This window comes from Gavialis gangeticus, unplaced genomic scaffold (genome assembly GCF_001723915.1).
Source record: "Gavialis gangeticus isolate Ggan-Ray unplaced genomic scaffold, GavGan_comp1, whole genome shotgun sequence".
Taxonomy (NCBI): Eukaryota; Metazoa; Chordata; order Crocodylia; family Gavialidae; genus Gavialis; species Gavialis gangeticus.
Window position 1 is genome coordinate 131,897,744 of NW_017729022.1, and position 15,338 is coordinate 131,913,081.

At 43.5% G+C, this 15,338-nt stretch overlaps 1 protein-coding gene across 3 annotated transcripts in view; it reads right to left on the reverse strand.

Moving 5' to 3' along the window:
• The window catches only part of MAP4K3 (mitogen-activated protein kinase kinase kinase kinase 3), a 159,133-nt gene that overhangs the window by 72,994 nt on the left and 70,801 nt on the right, over positions 1 to 15,338 (reverse strand). For 2 of the 3 annotated variants that reach the window (XM_019516195.1, XM_019516193.1), the window contains exons 12-14: positions 14,999 to 15,074; positions 9,551 to 9,609; positions 6,459 to 6,521 (exon numbers count right to left, since the gene is read on the reverse strand). In XM_019516195.1, the coding sequence (XP_019371740.1) occupies positions 6,459 to 6,521; positions 9,551 to 9,609; positions 14,999 to 15,074 (198 nt within the window). The remainder of the gene's footprint in view (positions 1 to 6,458; positions 6,522 to 9,550; positions 9,610 to 14,998; positions 15,075 to 15,338) is intronic. The other variant, XM_019516196.1, reaches the window with a different exon arrangement.

Genomic DNA, 15,338 nt, shown 5'->3' on the forward strand with positions numbered 1-15,338 from the left:
AGGCTGGACATAAGGAAGAATTTCTTTACTGTCTGAGCCCCCAAGGTCTGGAACAGCCTGCCATCGGAGGTGGTTCAAGCACCTACATTGAACACCTTCAAGAGTAAATTGGATGCTTATCTTGCTGGGATCCTATGACCCCAGCTGACTTCCTGCCCTTCAGGCGGGGGCTGGACTCAATCTTCCGAGGTCCCTTCCAGCCCTAATGTCTATGAAATCTATAAACTTAAGATGTTTCGAGCTGCAACAAACGGCACTTACAACATTTATAAATTGACACCCTGTTTCGACTCTGACATCAGTTTTGACTTTATGATGCTTGATCCAATGCCATGCCATGCCATGCCAGCGAACAAGTTTGCTGTGTTACACATTTCCCTGGAGAACATCTGTCCAAACTTGGACACTTTCTTTAAGAAAGAAGACAAGACTCCAGAAAAACCTGTGGCCAAGAAACCTGGAAAGACTCCAGCCAAAAACCCTTCCAAAAAGTCCAACCAAGAGCCCTTCAGAAAGTCCAGCAGTAACCTCAAAGAAGTCCTTCCAAATCAATATGATTGCTATTTACAATATACATACATTAATGTAGCTATATTACTCATCTATAATTCATTGAGTACAAAAATCTAGGTTATTTTTGGTGAAAATAAGGTATCAGGCCTTGGTTCAGGAACAACTTCCCCATTTATAACATTGTTTCTACGGGAAAAATTGGTCCTGAGTTGCAACGTTTCAACTAAAGAGGAAGTTTTCAGGAACCAATTACGCTGCAAATCTGCGGACTGCCTGTATACGAGTGCAGGGGGCTACTTGGGGCTGGGGGAGCAGGTTTCAGGGGGCATCATGTGTATGTGTGCACAGGCATGCATACATGTGGCCAGCAGTACAGCCAGGCAGCAGTAGAGAGCAGCTCCCTCAGCTTCCTGAGTAGTGCTGAGCTGTGGGGGCACAATGGCCTGAAGTGCTGTTGACTCTGGTGGGGCCCAGCCCAGTGAACTATATGGTGGCCTCTGGTTTTGAACTACCTGACAAGAGAAATGCCATGATCACCACCACAGTGGAAGGTAATATTGGTCCAGGTGGGTTTGCTGAAACTGAAAAGGGAGATCCCCTTCCCCCTCACTTTTGAATGACTTTGTATAGTTCAAAATGGAGACCTATTCTTTACACTGCAAAGAGGCACCCCTGGATGGGGGAGTTGGGAGGATGCAGGCTGCCCACTGCAGGGCTCCCCACCCTGTTGCCCTCCCTCTCCCAGGGGTCTCTGCAGCACAGCAGGTGGGACCCAGCACAAGAGGGTGGGGCAGAGCGTGGCGGCAAAACTTGGTGCCACCATTGTGAGCACCAGCATGGCAAGGTGCCCCCTGTCTGCCTGGCAGCAGCAGGGACAGCAGCACAGAGTTGTGTCCCTCCACTGCTGTCAGGTGGGCAGGCGGCACCTCATCTTGGTGGCACAGCTGGCATGGGGCTTCCAGCAGTGGTAGCAGCGAGCTGACCTGCCCCACTCCACCCTCCCAAGCTGGGTCCCACCTGCTGGGCTATGGAGGCCCCCAGTGAGAGGGCGGCAAGGTGGAGAGCCCTGACCCCCACAGAGAGCAGCCCACATCCTCCCTTGCCCCGCATACAAATCTGGAATGCCACCCCCCACCATACCCTCCTCTCTAGGAGTGTGTGCAGCAATGGGGAGTCAGGCTCCCCACCAACCTACTGGACAAACCACCCATGGCTCCATTCCTCTCTCCCCACTAGGCCCCGCAGCCACACATTCCCACCTAGGCCTCCAGCACTGCCCCAGATGGGCAGTTCCCCCAGCCACAAACCCTTTCCTACTCCCTCCATCACTATAGCCAACTCCTGCTCCCCCCACGTTGCCTATGTCCCCCACCATGGACTTACCTACAGGAAGCTGAGGGAGCGCTCTCTACTGCTGCCTGGCTGTACTGCTGGCCACATGTATGCATGTATGTGCACACATGCACGTGGCGCCCCCTGAAACCTGCTCCCACAGCCCCAAGTAGCCCAGAACTCTGCCAGCCTGCTAAAGGAAACCTGCAGTTTCCTGCATTTTTCTCCTTTAAAGGAGAAAATCTGCATTTTTCCCACAGCAAACAGAGAACCTGTATCCCTGGTGATTATGGAGTACCTCAGCTATAACTGGCAGCAGTTTCAAAAAGGGGTAAAATGCATCAATTTTGGATGAATTAAGTGTATGGGTACTATATGCAAATTGCTATAGCTATGATTAATTTCAAAGTTATTGTTTTCAAACTTACTCCTCATTTCTACATGCTCAAGGAGAGAGTGGGGGGAAGGGGCTACCTGGGGAAAAAGTGTGTGTGTGGGGTGGGGGGAAAGCAGAGAGAGAGAAAAAAAAATCCAACCTACTAGACTTATTTCTCCTGCTGTAGCAGTGGGGTGGAGATAAATTCAAGGCACACTTCCAACAATTAGATTCTATACCTGGAAAATTATAAGAGATTTATAAACTTCCATATATAGAATCTAATTATTATGGGGTCATTTCATAGCCAAGGTCATCTTCTATTCAAGTAAATATGGTATTCTGGTTGACTATCGTAAACCTGCTGATGTGACTGGCTGTTGCACTTGGAATTTTTGTCTGCAAGCAACAAAAGTTTCAGTTTCTTACTCCCCTTGGCGGAGGCAGAAAAATAGCAACATTCAGGAAAGGAAAAAGATACAAACAAAAAGATGGCAATATTATACTAGTAGAAATAATATTTAAAACAAAAAGATGGCGATATTATACTAGTAGAAATAATATTTAAAAAACTATTAACTCCTTTCCCTCTCTTCCCATTTACTTATTTTGGATTTTAGGAGTAACCGTCATTTTTTTCACTACTTAGTAATAAGACAATTCAAGAGTGTCCTTTAAGAAAGTGAAATGGCATAGAGGAAAAGTAAAGTAACCCTGCATATGATACCCTTAACCTGATGTTACTGGGGCAGACCCCGCTGCTGCAATGGAAGGAATTGTCCATAGCCAGCCAGCAGCGAGGGGTTAATGAAACAGGGACAGGTTGTTACTCCCCCACTACTGCCACTGCTGTTTATGCTGCTGGCAAGGGAAGTCTTCTTTTCTTTGCTCTGCCTTCTGAAAACAGTGCGACTTGTCTTATCCAGGGGCATGTGTATGTGAGTAAATACGGTAGTTTTTCACAGTCTAACACTAACCTAAACAAGTCATTAACTCAGTAATTCTATGATAGTGAGAGGGTTAACACAGGATTCCCCCTTCAGCTTTCTCAGACACAAGTGGCAGCCATCTAGGCAGCTGCATGCATGCACAGTGTCTCCAGGCTTGCTTCTTTTCCAAAGAAAACTGCTTCCCTGCTGAATAAATGCACCCCAATTTTAGGGGACTGATTTCTGGGGAGGAGATACATATGAGTGTGTGAGATATTTTAACATATGTGATTTTAGTCTAGAGTTAAATACTTTTAATTATAAAAAGCAAGATCTGGGACTTGTTTTGTACTAAATGTATATTTTAGAGAAGCCAGGACATGACATGAGCATTTATGGAGATCAATGAGGCAATCTTGATTTAAACCATTTATCGACGTTCCCAGAACATAAGTACACCGTCCTGGATCAGGCTAATGGTCCATGTAAGCTAGTATCCCGTCTTCAGCAGTGGCAACACCAGATACTTCAGAGGGAGAATATATGAATAAGGTAGGTCTAGAGCAGTGGTACTCAGGCTTTTGGCTCTGCATGTCTGGATAGGGCTCCATAGGGCCTTGACTGGCTCCTGCATGCTGGGTATCAGGCCCTGGGGCCTGGTGCCTGCCCCTGCATGCTGGAATTAGGCATCTCAATTTGACGTGCAGTGTGTCTGGGGCTCTCCATGGGGTTGGAAGTTTGGCAATATGGGAACAGTGCCAATTTCCCCCCACCGAGTTTCCAGAACTGTGGGAAGGCCCCCTGATCTGCAGTGGTCTACCTTCTGTTCTTCCCGTTCATAACGTCATTGACTTTGGGGTGCCAAGAGTATATGCACAGAATGAACCTTACCATTCCGCTGCTAATGACAAGATTTAAATCACACCGGCTGCATCTAAGATGCACCTTCTGCATTTTTTAAGCTTGGCTTTCATTTATTAGCCTTTTACTACCTGAAGTCAAAATTCAAATGAGTGGGTTTAAAGTTGTAAAGTTTGCTGAAAGATTCCTTGAAGTCAGAAGAGACTGACAAGGATCATTTTGTGTAGACTAACTCATAGGTAAGGCAGGACTGTCTTCTTATAAAATGGAACCTACCTCTCTACAGCACTGAAAGGTTATGTTAGAAGAAAACTGTCAAACCAAGACAGAAAACAAGAACACTACACTTCATAGAGAATCAGAATGAACTCTGTATTAACAAAAAGCCCACACACCCTCTCAAACTATGGAGGTTAATGACCTAGCCAGGGTTGTCTGGGCATTCTTTAGGACCCACTGCTAAAAGCAATACTGTTACAGGGCGCACATCTCCCCCTGCGCTGTGTTTTGTGAAGACTTGGAGAGATGCCCAAGTTGTAGCTCTGAGATTCTGGTCATCACATATACGCATGCTTTCTCCTTCTCCAACATAGCTATGAAGTAGCAAATAAAAAATTTCCCTGAACAGGGAACCTTTTTGGCAACACAGGCTGCTTTGACATATGGAAAATATGAACCAGGTTACAAAAACTAGAGGAACATACAAAACACAAAGGATTTAGGACTTACAGGGTTTCTGAAAAGTAGGTCTACAAAGGACCTCAACAAGGTCATTGACTAGAGTACAAGAGAGTCAAAAAGCCTGAGGCTGAATCAATTCAATCTTTGCAGGTTAGTCTAAGCTGTGTAGACTGAACCGATAAGCTAATGAACAGATATTTACTAGAGCACACCTCCATGCTCCGTTGGACAATCTGGGCTTGAGGGGGATGTGCAAAGCACCCTGGGGGACTGTGAGTTAACCTGAATCTGGAGGTGATCTAGGACAGAAGTTCAATATATCAATTTAATGTAAATCAGTTAAGTCTGTTACTACATCCATCCAAGTTTATCTAAAACTGGTTTCGGCCACTTTGAAAGCAGTTTATGTGCACTGAACTTCTGTTGCATTACAGATTTGAACCAGTTTCCAATCACTTATACTGGTTTGTATGTAATTTCTGTCCCTAGCCATCTAGTCCATCCCCTACTCAAAGGCAGGATCATTCCTGACCAACCCACCCCAGGCAAGTGTTAGTCTAACCTGCCCCTAAAACTTCTAAGCATGGAGATTCTGCAATTTTTCTTGGTAGCTTGTTCCAATGTTTGACCACACACATAACCAGAAAGTTCCTCCTAATCTCCAACCTAAATTTCCTCTGGTGCAGCTTGACGCCATTGCTTCTAGTCCTGTCCCCTAAAGCTACAGAAAAAGGCCCCAATTTTATGGTCTCTCTAATTGCCCTTCAGATATTGGAAGACTGTTATCAACCTGCAGGCCCCATCTGGCACATGGGGCTAACAGCAGGCTTGGGAGCAAACTCAGCTCCCTAGTCACTGCCATTTACCTACATCAACTGAAAAATCTTTTTTCTTCAGACTGTCCTTCAAAGTCAAGATGTGTACCATCTACAGGGGCATACTATATATGAAAAATATGGTACTTCATATCTATTCTCTTGTCAAGAGATGTTTACATTAAATATACACTATAAAGAAGAAAAATCAAACCAAGAACTATTAATGGTACAGCATATTCTACCTCACACAGGGTCTGAAAAATACGAAGCTGGGCTCTTCACTACTTTATATACAACTGGCAGCCATCATTGTGAAGGTTTAGGAGTTGGAAGTACTTTGACTATTTGATGATCCAAAACCAGAGTAGAAGAAAGCCTGTTTACTATAATGATTTCTATCCTGCACAGCTGAAAATAGTATTATTTTTAGCGGTGAACTAAGCCAGGATGTTTTGGAAGTGAGACCAGCTAATGCCCTTTAGAGCACATTTCTGACCTTGCTACTCAGATGTTCTTGGCTTTGTCAGTATATGTAATGTTTATTTACATCCCATCTTGCAATTGCTATAGGAATGATTCAAACATTTAAAATGTAAACATTTTCTGTTCACCCAAATGGACATTGAAAGGGACCACCAAACATAAGATAGTAAGAATGCATCTCTCCTATTTCCAATTACCCCTTCCCCACACAAAAACAAACTAGATAGCATGAAAACAAAAAAAGTACTGATGTATAATATTGACACTTCAAAAAAATACATTTCAACATGAATTCAATATTTTCCTCCCCTGTAGTATTGAACTGTTCAAATAAATTGATTCTTAGACTGAAAAATGGTTCTACAGATGCTAAAGCAACTACAACTAGACAAAACATTAGTTTGAAAAACAAGAATAGAGACACAAAACCAACTTTGACAAAGAAAATCAGAAGATGAAAAATACCAGGTTAGATCTTGCAGTGTAGTATATTTCTTCTGAATTGTCCAAAAAATCGCTACAGTCGTGCTGTTCATCAGATAGAGACCAAAAAAACTCAAGTTATTTATATTGAGACTGAAAGCCAGGTATACAGAGGGAAAATTTCTTAGCCAAATCGTGTTAGTGCAAATGCAGTATTAAAACGATGTTAAACAACTTTTGAAAAAAATTACATTTCATATTAAAAATTAATTAAATTAGCATAAAAAGTTTAAACATGCCTTAATTGGGGGGGGGGGAATGAACTGCTTTACAAAACTGGGATTAAGCTTATTTTTTTTCACACCTTGGACTCCAGTTTACAGATGGATTCTTTCATTTGTCAGAATACAGTATAACCTCATAACCAGTGTGTTTCGGACCGAGCACCTGCCAGAAATTTGAAAATGCCAGTTTTTTAAACCAGCGTGGCATCTGGTCACAGAGCGGGGATAGCTGTCGCCAGTCTCGGAGCAGTGGCTGCATGTGGAGCAGCGGTGCAGGGTGGCAAATGGCGGTGGCAGCTGCCGCGTGCAAGTTTCCCGCTCCATGTCTGGAGGTGGGGTGGGGGGAGAGAGCAGCGGCCAGTCCTGGAGCAGTGCAGGGAAGTGCTGGATTTTTGATCCCAAGTTATGCGGTTATACTGTACTACCGATTACTTCAAATTTTTTCCTCTCAGCCTCCCATATAGTAACAGCCTTCTCATAAGTATCAGTTTTACACTGAATAGGGTTTCCTTTTGCACCCTGTTAGTATACCAATTTCAATTAGCCAGAATATTAAAAAAATGTAAGGATTCAATAGTCCTTTTTTCAGTCCTTTGGATAGGACTATCACCTTCATAATCCTCTCCTGCTCGCTTCCCAAGAAGCAGAAAACAAAAAATGAGTTTCAACTGGTTCTTTTAATTTGCAGCATACTACTGAACCAGCATCACATTAAATATGACTAGTTTAAGCAGGCACCTATGACAACTGCAACAAAAAATTAACCACAAAAGTTTTCACTTATTTCACAGTAACCTTGTGAAAAACGAAAATAAAATATTTTGGTAAATTGGATGGATTTTTCTTCATTTATAGTCGTAAGGAACAGGAAAACTCAAATTATTTTACTGGTATTGTAGAAAGGTTTCCAACAAGGCCCTTTGGAATAAGGTAGTAATAACGTTTTAAAAGGAAAAATACAAAAAGGTGTCTTTAAAAAAAGAAAATCCCTTTCGCTGCAGAGCACAGAACAGTGGTCCATACTTCCATTTGCTAGGGCAGGCAATTGGGCATTTAATGTCCCTGTTCAGAAAGATCCAAACAAACTGTTACAGGCGAAGTGATAAAGTCATTTCTTTGCCAGGGTTAAAACAAGCGGTTCTGGTAGAGCAAAACAATACAAATGGTTCCCTTCTTAGAAGGCTTAATCTAAACAGTTCAAATCTTTTCTTGCTGCAAGGAGGGCAACAAAGATTCTAAACTGCAGTGACCTGCTTGTTTCTACCAAGTATGGGAAGAAGCTTGACTCCTCCCTACGAACACCTGCCAAATAAATGCTCTCTAAGGCAGTGCGTCGAGTCCCAGAGAAAAATTCCCCTTTTGGTTTGTTCACTGCAGCGCAAGATTAGACACTGCTCCATCCCAAATGACTGCCCAGCTGGTAACTGGTACATACACCGAGTCACACTTAGTTTTAAGTTCAGTTATTTCATTTTTCTGTTGTTAATTACATATTCAAGAACTGCTAAAAAAAACAGGATTACGCAGAAAATGGAAAGACTTTAAATAAATTTTGAATTAAAGAAAGTGCTATTCATTTTATTTTCCATAACATGCATGTTACAGTGGTGCAGATTAAGCCAATAAACATCTTATTTTTTATAAACATAAAAATGTGTGTGTGTGCACGCATGCGTGTAAAAACTATTAGTACCCCAAGTAATGTGATCATGCACCTACCTAAGCTACTGTGTAGTCCTGGTTTGTTCTACACAAACACTTGCCTTCTTTCTAACAGAGCTACTAGAGGCTACATAAACCTGACCACTAAGGTGCTGAGTGATAGTATATCGCACCCCAACTCAGCTGGCTTATCCTTTACTTTGGGGGTCATATCAGGGAAGGAAGGAGACACTGTACAGGAGTACAGAGGAAAATATATGGCAGAAGTCCTGCTCCCAAAGGGCTCCTACACCAGACTGGAGCAGTACTGCTCCAGCCCTACCCTTGTTCTGAGCTGAGCTCCAAAAGCAGAGCTGCTGCCTCTTCTGCCCTGGTAATGAGTCAGCTGGCCCTAAGGAAGCCAGCCAACTGTTTTTCCTTAGTACCTGCCCATAGCAAACAGCCACTAGTCTGTAAAAGGCAATTCTGACAAAAAGAAAAGGAATCTTTTCCTTCTTTGTCTTTTTAATAAGGGTTGAGGAGAACAAACATTAAGTATTCAAAAGTGGAAAGGAAAAGTCTGTGGGAAAGAGCAGGAAACTGTACAACTTGAATAAAAGAGAGGTCCCTTTCTCCACCTGCCTGAGCTCCTGTCAACCAATGCATTGATAAGGATACAGGTGATAAAGTGCTGAAAAGACAACAAGTCAGAAAACACTTCAGCTGACAAGTGTCAAGGACAAAGACAAAAATTATTCAAGTGAAACTTCAAACACTGAATTAATCATTTTCAATGTAACATATAACCCTTCCTGTATTCTCAGTTTTATTATTATTAATGCTAATGCAAATAATTCTCATAACAGCAGCATGAAGTGCAAGTGACAATAGATTTTTGTAAATGTATGCAATAAGGGATTTAACAAGACCCTAAGAACAAGGCACATTTAAGAGGTGAAGAAGCCCAACAGGGCAAAGATTGATAATCGCACACAACCTCCAGTAAATCCCATAAAGGGATCTGCAGCATATAAAGTGAGAGCCCCATCAAAAAATTAGTTTTATGTCACCCACTACACCAAGGCTTTACTGATAAAATTGGTGGTGATGAGAAAGAAGTTATGATATAAGTCTCCCCAGCTCCTTTTCCCCCACTCCAGTTTGCAGGAAATAACATGCAGAATAAACCCCACTGTGTATATTACTTACAAATTCGTGATGTGGCTCTGTCTCTTTCCTTAAAGGTGGATCAAACTTTACTTGCCCAACTAAAGAGGAAAAACTCAAAGTCAAGATCTGGCATTGCTTATTGTAAGAAAGGATTTAGCTTCCAAGCAAGGTTGCCCACTAACTAAAATAATTAATTCAGCATTAATAGCATATTACAGAGGTCAGCAACCTATAGCGTGCAAGCTGGATCCACTTTACATGGGGCACAGAGGCAGGAGGTTTTGGTGATGAGGGGCTTCGGCAGCAGCACTGCAGGCTGAGTGGTGACTGGTTTGGAAATAGCCCGCATTCAGATTTAAGCTGTGTTAAAACAGTCCCCAACTCCAAACTATTGCCAGCCTCTGACATATTACATCTCTACTGATCTGCACTTTTGAGAGACACATTCTTTGAGCTCACCAACTTTTAGAAAGTAGTGAGCACTGGAGTCACACGTGCTGTCTTTCGTACAGCATGGTAGTATTGCTATGAGATACTCCCCAATTGTTCCAATCAGAAGAGTCAGAAAAAAACCTCCAAAATCTGAAGAACGATGGTAGGGAGTTGTAATTGTTCATAGGCAACAGGCTTAGGATGGCATTATTTTCTAGATGCCTAGATCAGTGGTCTTCAAACTTTTTTGATCACACACCCCTATCAGTAAAAAATGTTTGAGCATGCACCCCGAATATATGCATATTTATTTATTTATAACTTATATACATGTACTACTCGCGTACTGTACATGACATGTGACCGTCTGACATACAGATCAAGTGAGGGTGCCAGTGTCAATCCGTATATTAAATATTAGTAAAGCTTAATTTCTTTCTTATTTTTTTAGATAAAAAATAAACATAAATAGAAGTTCTAATATTTTCTTCCCGCACCCAAATGGATCGTCTTGCGCACACCCCACTTTGGAGACCACTGACCTAGATGACCAGATTTGGTTGTATACATCCCATTTATGCACAGGCTAGCACTCTGTATTGACTTCATGTAGATAAACATAGATGGCTATGTACACACTCAGAACTGGGGTGCGAGGGGGGTGGTGGAGGACAGAGACAGAGGGACAGGGAGGGACAGAGCCAGAGCATGGATGACTGGTGCCACCTGAGTCAGGGGGGCATATGCCTTCCCCCTGCAAGGAAGTCAGGAGGGAGGGTGTCCCCCCACAACCAATCTCACCAACGGGGGGAGGAGATGTCCCGGAAGTGGCTGCGGTGCTTCACCTGGCACCCCCACCTGCCTGTTGCCTAAGCAGTGAGTGCAGCCTGTCAGGGGGTGCATCAGTGCTCTCACGGGGTGCACATGCACCCCTGTGCATCCCCCATGCATCACCACTGAGCCAGAGTGACCTATCTTTTTCCCCAAAACAGCTCAGCAGCTAGGGCGCTCACCTGGGAAGCCAGAAGACCTGGGTTTGCTCCCTCTCCCCCAAGAGGCTTTGAATCTGAGTCTGACTTCCCAACACAGCACTAGTCACCACAATGCAGGTCAGCTATTATCCAGACCCTTTTCTCACACTTCCTTTCGAAGCTGGCCTGGTAAGAAGCCATGAAAGGGAGGTACGTGGGTCCAGGAGAAAGAGAGCAAGACACAAGTTTGGGGCTAATTAAAGTGTCTGCCAGCCTGGAAAGGAGGTGGCTCTGGGTTCTAGCTGGGGCCCGTATTCCTAGTGAGGCAGAAGCTTTACCTTACGCTACCCTCCATCATAGTTAGTGGCTCAATTCAGCTTCAAAAGGAACACTGGATAAAGTGCTGAGCTATGGCTGCTGACGTGTGGTGTGATGGTCAGAGTTCTCTGCAGGGAAATGAGGGAGATCCCAAGTCAAACTTCCTTTGGACAAGGGGAGCTTAGAACACTGAACCTCCAGCATCCCACGTGAGTGTCGTAGCAATGAGTTATGCATGGACCAACACACGGACATGCTCTCTCCCCCCATCATTTTTTTCCTTCCACCTGTAAGTCTCATGGGGCCCTGCTACATGTTCAAATTAAAGCTGGATAGAAACCAGCTATAGAGTTGTTACACATTTTCAAGTACTAACTTTAGAGCTGGATAATAATTTTTATTGTGTGATAATTACTTTGCACTGGGGGCAGGTCTAAAGTTTATTGCGTGATTAACCAGTTAGCTGCATAATATGCATAATGTGTGGCACGGGCCAGAGCGTGTGGATGCACAAATGCTGGGCGCTCTTCCAAGAGGCCAGCAGTTGGTACATTCCAACTGTTGTGTGTGAATGACATGAAAATAATTCAAATGCAGCAAACCTGCTTCAGCTTTAACCAGGGAGGAAGGTGTGGAAAAGTTGAAGCAGGTTTAATACATTTGAACTGTTTTGAGCACAATCACACACAACAGTTAGTACCTTGAGCTCCTACCTGTTTGAAATGACACCAAGATTTGTATGTCCACACCCACAGTTGTGGGTTTTGGCTTATTCCATTCCTGTGCAGACCCCCTCTACATGATACAGGCATCGCAAAATTAACTAACTGGTTAACTGCACAATTACCTTGAGACCAGCTACATGTGCAAATTACTTATATCACGTTAGAGTTCCCACCAACTATAAACTTAAACTTCAAAAAGGTGCACTAACTGGCTGCTGTCGAACTTTAATTTGCATGTGTAGCAGGGTCTCCCCTGAGGCTGGGAGCCCCATCAGCTGAGGGCTCCCAGCTGCAGGGATGCACTTTATCCAGTTGGAGCTGCGAGTCCTACAACTGTTCTGGGTCTCAGCAGCACCCCACAGCTGCAGCATGCCTCCTGGTGCCAAGGCCCAGCTAGGTCCCAGTGGCCTCACACCATGACTACAACTCGCCCTGCCCTTGGGGTGCATGAAACCTCCAGGGCTGGGAAACTGCTGCAGTGGCAATCTCCTTGCCCCACAGGTTTCACACCCCCCAGGGCAGGGAGATCACCACAGCTGCATCTTCCAGCCTCAGGGGTGCATGGGGTGCCCTTGCAGCTGGGAGCTCTCAGCTGACTGGGTGCTCAGCTGTGACAGCTTGCTTCTTGCTTGTGCAGGGGGAGCCCAGGATCAGGCTTGCCCAGTACTAGCAATATGGCATGATGGGATCTAATGTGCAATTCTACTTGTGTGGCCTGACAGGAAGAGCACCTGAATGAATCGCACATTAAATCCCATTGTGCCTTTACTTTCACATGTAGAGGGGGTCCAAGGCTGCTATGAGTCCACACGGGATGTGCACATGCGTTCTATGGCTGCTACTACACATGTTCAGTGAGACTACACAGTATTAATGCCTAGTCACCCATAAGCATAGAGGCTACGTGCCCAGAAACAGAATGCAAACATGGAGGCAAGCATTTTTTTGGACAACCTGCCAATTACTTTTTTAGCTTCCTTTTTTAGATACTCACTCCCAAAGAAACTCCCTAATTCACTGACATTAAAAATCGCTGGATAAAAGGGCAAGAAGGAATCTTAATTTTTGTTAAAAACACCAATCTAAAAAATTCAAATTACGATTAGCTTTATGAATCTTGTGGTTAAATAAGCAAACAAATATTAATTGCATTCTTGTCTTCTGACTTGACTAGAGGTTAAGTGTGCAATCATTTTCACTTGAAAGTAAAACTGACAATATTAAAATTATAACTAAATGAGAAATGTGATGGGATAAAAGTTGTTTGTTTTTTTTAATATGAGTTCTCTGCCCTGGTTGTAAAGTTCCATAGGATTGTCACTCCAATTCTAAAGAAAACATTTTATTATTGGTAGGCCCAAAAAATGTTTAATTGCAGAACTATTTAAATCAGAGCACCAAGGCACAGCACAAGCCAATACAGTACTAGGACAATAACTTGCTGAGCCTGTGATTGAAGAAGGAATCTTTTGCTGCTCTTTGGAAACCCCCTCTGATTTGCTGCCCAAGTGATACTGATAGGCTTGGAGAGAAATTTAATTTCAAGTAAAAAAAATAAATAAATTAGGCGACTGTGGTGTTGATGCCTACACAGTCAGATGGGTTGCAAATTGGCTAGAGGGCCGCACCCAGAGAGTGGTGGTGGACAGGTCACTTTTGACCTGGAGGGACATGGGCAGTGGGCTCGGTCCTCGGGCCTGCACCGTTCAACATCTTCATCAGTGACTTGGATGAGGGGGTGAATAGCATCTTGTTCAAATTTGCGGATGACACTAAGTGGGGAGAAGCGGGCAAGTTAGAAGGGAGGGACAGGCTACAACTAGATCTAGACAGGTTACAGGGGTGGGTGGATGAGAATAGGATGGGTTTCTATACTCACACGTGCAAAGTACTGCACCTAGGGAGAACGAACCAGAAGCATACCTACAGGCTGGGGAACTCCCTTCTTGTCAGCACAGAGGCAGAAAAGGATCTTGGAGTCATTATTGATTCCAAGATGAACATGGGCCGCCAATGTGAGGATGCGGTCAGTAAGGCTAACTGCACCTTGTCATGCATACACATATGCATCATGAGCAGATCCCAGAAAGTGATCCTCCCTCCTAAGCGACATCGGTCAGGCCACAGTTGGAGTACTGCATCCAGTTCTGGGTGCCACACTTCAGGAGGGATGTGGACACCATTGAGAGGGTCCAGAGGAAGGCCACTTGCATGGTCAGGGGGCAGCAGGGCAGGCCCTACAAAGAGAAGCTATGAACCTGTTCAGCCTCCACAAGAGAAGGCTGGGAGGAGATCTGGTGGCCATCTATAAACTTACCAGGGGGACCTGTGGGGAACGGGAGAGTCCCTGTTCCCCCGAGCACTACCAGGACTAACTAGGAATAATGGCCACAAGCTGATTGAGAGTAGGTTCAGGCTAGACATCAGGGAGCACTACACATTCAGGGTGGCTAGGATATGAAAACAACTTATAAGGGAAGTGGTACTCACTCCTACCCCAGGGGTCTTCAGAAGGAGGCTAGATAATCACCTAACCAGGGTCATTTGACCCCAGTACTCTTTCCTGCTATGGCAGGGGGTCAGACTTGATGATCTGCTCAGGTCCCTTCGGACCCTATCAACTATGAAACTATGAAGTCCCCTTTCCATTAAGGCTTAGCAACAGTGAGATTTGATAGAGGGTTGGGAGGGAAAAGGTTAATTTATCTGACAAAAGGGGCTGGGGTGCTGTTGTAGATGTGATGGTCCAGGAAATGTACAAGAGGCAAGGATGATTGTATGATTTTTTGTGATATAGTTTTTTTCCTCCTGTTTATCTGACTAAACGCATCTTTTAAAACAATATGCAATTCACATTGTGAGTATAGGAACAGACTATGGACAACAGTGAATGAAACTGCATATACACTCATTTTGTGCTGGCTCTTAATAAAAATGTTCTTAGTCATGTAAGATAGGCAAGAACACCATTTAAATAAAAACCTAGTATCAAATTATTAAATTTGTAAAGCTAAAAGTTCATAACATATATACATGCTTACAGTTTATTTCAGAACGTGTTTTTTCTTCTCTCACATTTCTACTCGTTGAGTGAATTCTATGAGGCACAAGAAGAGGCTAGAAAAGAAAAACAAACAAACAGTTGTTACCAGAAGTATACCTTTTATGAAGCAAAAGTATTCTGAATTATAAGTTTTACCAGTTTCTTTCAGATAAAATTAAAAAAAAATCTTTACACATGCAGTATCTAAAAGACAAAATATATGAAAGGGTGTTTTATTTTTTTTTAAACACATTCAAGATATTATTACATTAACCTTAAATGCTGGTCAGGTACTAATAATGCGTTTTGTTCTTTGGATCTGTATAGTTCGGGGGGTG